At 43.4% G+C, this 6,186-nt stretch overlaps 1 protein-coding gene across 1 annotated transcript; it reads left to right on the forward strand.

Annotated features, from left to right (window-relative positions):
- Nucleotides 1-4,252: 4,252 nt before the first annotated feature.
- Nucleotides 4,253-5,230, forward strand: LOC121852071 (olfactory receptor-like protein OLF4). The gene has a single exon (XM_042346184.1). It carries the CDS (start codon nt 4,253-4,255, stop codon nt 5,228-5,230), a length of 978 nt encoding a protein of 325 aa, XP_042202118.1.
- The last annotated feature ends 956 nt before the right edge of the window (nt 5,231-6,186 follow it).

A 6,186-nucleotide genomic window follows, 5' to 3' on the forward strand; every position in this document is an offset into this window, starting at 1 on the left:
CTTTCTTGTACTTTGCACTACTTAAATGTTTTTGTACTATTTGTTGCTGTAATATTCTAACCCGCTCCGACAGGAAATCTGTGAAACGGATACTCTGACCGCACCATCCGCCAAGCTGTTTCTCCCACCATACAGAAACAGCCACTTGAAACTCCGATCAAAACTATCACGTTGCCATACATAGCAGGCGTGACCAAAAAGATCTCCAAAATTCTAAACAAACATAAGATCCAAGTCCGATTCAGTACAGTACATAAAATGCGTGATCTAATTCCATCTGTGAAGGATGTCATCCCTGACTTGCAATACCCTGGAGTCTATAAACTGAGTTGCAGCTGTGGTGATTGTTACATTGGGGAAACGAAACGTCATGTCTCTGATCGTGTCCGCGAGCACAAGTCAGATTTGAAAGACGGCAAAATTGAGTCTTCCGCCGTTGCGGATCATTGCTACAACGCGGTGGGCTCTCATGATATTGTTTTTTCCGAGACCAAGGTGCTCTGCAAACCCTCTGGCTACCATCAATGGTTTGTACACGAAGCCATTCAGATATACAAATACAGACATAATTCAACCGTGTTGATGGGTACAAACTTAGTAATGATTGGAAAGATGTTATTAACCATGCAAAAAAGATTTAACTACACATTTTTGGACCATCTTATCTGACAGGCACTATTTTACTTTACCGAGTGTTAACATCCCCAGCGTTAAACAGTACTCTCTTTATTGTCAGCCAACACTGGTATAAACAACATGGGCATTTTCGTTCTCTTCTATCATGTGCACCAACAGGTGCTTGTGCACAGGCATGTCCACGTACACCTTGTGCTCTCTTTTAGCCCCCCCCCCCTTCCAATACGTTATCATGCGCACCAACAGGCACTTGCGCACAAACACGTCTACGTCTACGTGCACCTCGTGCTCTCTTTTAGCCCCGCCCCCTCCCTCCGATACGTTCCATTCATTGGCTACCACATTCTGATAAGCTCCCCCTCTCCTCCCCCTTAACTGGTATTTAAGAACTTACATCTTGGAATCCCTGCCTCACTTGATACAGCAAATCTGGCTGTGACGGTCCCACCTGATGACGGAGACTTGTGTTGCCTCCGAAACGTCGTGATTTTTTATTTTTTTATGAATTTTAATTTCATTTTTTACCTACGTGACGTTACCGAAAAAACTAAGAGTGTGAAAAAGAGCTTTATAGCTCATCAGATTCCTCCAGTAGAAATAAATAAATATTCTGATTACGGCACGTTGACTGATTTGCTGGTGCGTGACCAAGCACTGGAAGTGTCCGAGAGACGTACGGATATATTTGTGAAAGCAAAACCCTAAAAGTGTGCAAGTCTGTGCTTAGCGACGCTTGGGGGGCTCATGATCGTACCTATGGCATAGGGAGACGAGACAGAAGACTGACCAGGTGATACATCTAGCAGAGGAATTGGACGAGGAGATGACATTCGCAGTACATCACAATCGATGCTCACTTTTGCTTAGATTTGTCAAATATGGTAAGATCAGGCCCATTCTAGGTGACTGATATTTTAGTCTACTCTAACCAGTGTGGCGAAATATTTCATTTTTACTATTTTATTTACCAGGTAAGGCCCACTGAGCAATACTGTATAGATATTTTTCAGAAGCGACCTGGCTATCACAAAGTATTCCTATTCAAAATTGTTTTTTGGAAATGTAGAGCAGCCAAATGCTCTAAACGCACGTACATGTTAAATGTGGACACAGAACCCGGGAAAAAAATTCCACAACCACAGGGAGAACATGCAAACTCCAAATATACAGGCTCCTGTATACCAGGCGAGGTAGTTACCATATAGCCACCGTGGATTAATGGGACGGCATGAAGACGTTTTCATCCAGCAGTGAATTTATAAAGGACTGTAAATTATTTAATTTTACAAAATAATGTTATTTAAAAAAAATCCTGTTTTGATTTATAAAGTTTATCAAAAAATGTTACCCATTTGGTCGATTTTTCATGAAAAGTGAAGTACTGTACCACTGAAGGGGTTGGTTTTCCACATTGTAACATGTTCATATACCACCATCATCCATTTGTATTTTATTTAACAGCCACTCTTGTAGATGTCATTCTTCATGGATCTACTCATTCCGTATGCTCGCGAGACTGTTGTAAACCTATTTAATCCTCAATCACTCACAATGTGCCTTTGACGAAATCACCCAGAATGCATCCAAGATGGTCACATCTTGGAAGCTAAGCAATGTTGATCCTGGATAGTGCTTGTATGGGTGACCACCGCACACAAATCAGGTGATATAGGCTTATGTGGGACTACGTTGACTGCATAGCATAGTGCAGCAAATAAACGGTTGTACAGTCCTCTGCTCCAACGCCTGAACTCCCTGCCTTCCCGCAACCTGTGCTGACCAGCTGGTCAATGCGGTCAAATAACTCGACTTGACTTGCAAGGTGTGAGGAGACCCTCATCCAGCGGTGGAATGACAAAAGCGGTTGAAAGTGCACCTAATATATCATACATAATGTGGTGTTAAAAAAATCCACTGATGTGAAATATCATACTAATTGTCTGGGCTCCACCTCACTGATTGCACAGTATTCCCATGTAATTTGCAGTCGCCCAGACACATATCTCCATGTGAGCGTTCGTAATGAGAGACACGTGACCACAGAACCACGAGAGCGTTATTGGACACGTGATACCCGAAACGTATAAAAGAGGGGGTTCGCGCGCGGCGCACTGAGCTCTCTGCTGCGGACATCCAGTGGCACCACGGTGAGTTTATACAGCGGGGCTTGGGCGGGTGTTTAATCTGCACTCTTTCACGCCTCCTAAGCTAAAACATGTTTTAATAACGTTTGTACGTTTGCGTGGTAATAACATTCCGTGCGTATTACGTCTCTAAAAAAATAAGCATGTTTAGTTTCATCCAAAATAAGACGCCTGATTTTACGTGTAATTTACCAGATTACTTCAAAAATATTCTTAATGTTTATTGAATGCAGTGTGGTCTCAGAGTACGCAGTCTGACACTTGTGACTCGGACTATTGCTACACGCACGGAGCGGGAAGCAAGGAGTCACATCACCCCACCATCACGCGCACGTGGATTTGAGGGCGTGTAACTATATCGCCCGCGCAATAAACGAGTCAAAAGAAATGTGTTCCATCTGACCTGGATGTTACCGATGATTCGTGAATCATTTGCTGGACAGTACTGTACATTATTAAACATTTACGTACATTTATATACATTTCTTTCCACTCTTACAATTTTTTACTGTATTGTATGTTAACAAAACGTGTCAGAAATTTTCACTTTTGGAAATGCATTTTCAATACTTGACTTTCCATATCTGCACATTTTAATAAGCGCTTCATTTTGTAGTTCATGAAATCTCCCACCATAAATACTTTGTAGATACAAGACAAAACCATTTGAAATTACAAAGTCGATACGTGAGACTGCGAATAAAAATTGCTGACATTGAATGAATCCACTTCAATACAATCAGGGTACAAACACTCTTACTCAGCACAATCATCATCATTAGCCGTGATCAATCTAATGATTAATGGATTTCAAACGCTGTCGTCAAATCTTACATTCTGATGCTAAAACACATTTAGGTCCTGAACCTGAGCCAGTTTCATAAATCCATCTTTGCAGTGGATATCCAATCGGGCGAGGCCACTCGTTGATCGGCACCACTATAGTATTTTATAGCAACGGGTCCTCGAGAGAGAGCCTCTAGTGCAGGGGTGGGAACCTTTTTTTCTGACAAGAGCCATTTGGATATTTATAACCTCATTCGCGGGCCATACAAAATTATTAACTTAAAAATTAGCCTGTTATATTTGGTCAAACATTTAATTAACTCGCCCCTAATGTGATGGCTGGAACTGGTATTGATGATGTTGCTACTCGCAACTGCTTTTCCGGGTTTTCTCCTAGATTGATTGAATTTCGAGTCCCGCCTGCGGTTGCCTTGGCAGGGTCAGACCAAATGATTTCGCGGGCCTTATACGGCCCGCGGGCCGGACGTCCCCCTCCCCTGCTCTAGAGGGTATTTGTTCTACTCTTCCACTCTGACCAGACCTATTGGAACAGGTAGTGGTACTCACCCTTTGCCCCAACATACGCAACCTGTAAGTATTATAATAAATTGATTATAAATTTCATTTAAAACAATCCCCTCCTTCTGTGCCTCTCTTCGAACACCAGTTGTTGATCAGCGTCGGCAATGGAGAAAAATAGCTCGGCGTTCTACCTCTCCACGTTCGAAGCCTCGTACTCCGTGCAGATGGTCATCTTTGGCCTCTGCCTGCCGCTCTATGCGGCCACAGTTGTAGCCAACCTGCTGGTCTTCTTGGCGGTGCTCATGTGCCCCGAGCTGCACAAGCCCATGTACTTGTTCCTGGGAAACATGGCGATGGCCGACATCGTCGGCTGTACAAGCATCGTGCCCAAGCAGCTGCAAATCCTGCTGACGGGCGACGGCGAAATCCTGCGCGAGTCTTGCCTCATGCAGATGTTTTGCCTTCACGTGTTCTGTAACGTCGAGGTGCTGACGCTATCGGTCATGGCTTTTGACCGTTATGTGGCCATCTGTCACCCGCTGCGCTACCACACCATCATCACAGCCAAGAAGACGCTCGGTGTGCTGATGCTGATGTGGATGGTCACCTCGGCGGTTTTTGGGGCCCTCACATTCCTCGCCGCCCAGCTAAAATTCGGCAATAATCGGAAAATCCAAGGAATTCTGTGCGATAACATGGGAATGATTTTGTTGGCTGAATCGGACACCAATATTAGTTATGTATACGGCTCGATAATCATGCTGATCTTTTTTATCTTACCACTTGTTTTCATAAGCTACAGCTACTTAAAGATATTTATTGAGTGTCGCATTAAACGATCTACTGAGATTACCAAGCACGGTTTGAACACTTTGCTGACACACTTCTTGGCGCTGTCGATGTTTTTCTTCGCGATTTTTGTTTCCGCCTTAACGCCTCGTTTCATCAAAGATTTCAACACCCCCGCTCTGCGAAACATGAGGTGCCTTTTCCAGTTCGGTGCGTTTATTGTGCCGATGGCGAATGTGCTGATCTACTGTATACGCACCAAACAGCTAAGGAAAGGAATGAGGATGTGTTGTAAAAATGCATTCTTTGGTACACTTTTTCCAACATTTTCAAAAGTCTCAAATGTAAGTTAAATTCAGTTTTCAAGAGAAACCGACCGTAGGACACCATACATATGAACTGGAGAACTTCCACTGTTCGAATGTTATTTAGCAAGCTACTGTAATCATGTATCCTTAAGCTTACATTTTAATGAAAAAATACACGAGTGGCAAGTTATACGAAAGCTCATCTCTTACCCTCCATGCCCCACCTCCACCAACTTACACTGGCGAGAATGGCCAAGTCTGGTCAAAAGATCCAATGATCGACAGTGTGGGAAGGCTTTCATTCACTGATTTATTGAGAATGCTTGGAATGATGTTAACACAAATATCACGCACATGTCCTTTGCAATACTTACGTAAGGAACCACTGCTTAAGTGTAATATTCGAGTGCGATGTGTAACCGTGGATTATGGTGTTGAGTTAAACAATACCCTATGAAGGCTGATACATTTAATGTAAATGTGTTCAATTGTTTAAAAAAAATGTTTTTTAGTTTGCTTAGTTTTGAGCTGCATTTGTTGACAATTGTTTTTGAGTACAGGCAGAGCTCGCCGGACGTTACGTTCTTGGAAAATGCCGTGTTGGGCAAAATGCGTTCGACAAATAATAGACGTTACGGGGAAAATCGAGTTGTGTTCCTTGGTTATAAATGATCACTCCCTCATTGTTTAATTAATGCTCCGATATTTGCCTCCCTTGTTATAATAGTAAAGGATGCTGAGTCGCTCTCCATGTCTTTTGTGTGTGTGTACACTTTATTTTATAATTCCACCTCGACATAAAACCACCGTCTCCATTCATCTTCCTGCACCGCGGCACTCACGCCCGATGCTCGCCCCTGACACTCACTTGTTCACGGTTCGCCCTCTGGGCATACATATGACTCGTGTCAGCAACTGGACGGTTTGGTGCAAGCGGCAACGCGGGGACATTTGCGTTGTGCATTTATCCGGGAGCGTGTTGATTCGCCATCGAGGCGTCC

This window comes from Callorhinchus milii, unplaced genomic scaffold (genome assembly GCF_018977255.1).
Source record: "Callorhinchus milii isolate IMCB2004 unplaced genomic scaffold, IMCB_Cmil_1.0 Scaffold385, whole genome shotgun sequence".
Classification (NCBI taxonomy): domain Eukaryota; kingdom Metazoa; phylum Chordata; class Chondrichthyes; order Chimaeriformes; family Callorhinchidae; genus Callorhinchus; species Callorhinchus milii.

Coding starts and splice junctions, on each gene's coding strand:
- LOC121852071 (XM_042346184.1), top strand. CDS start 4,253: ATGGAGAAAAATAGCTCGGCGTTCTACCTCTCCACGTTCGAAGCCTCG.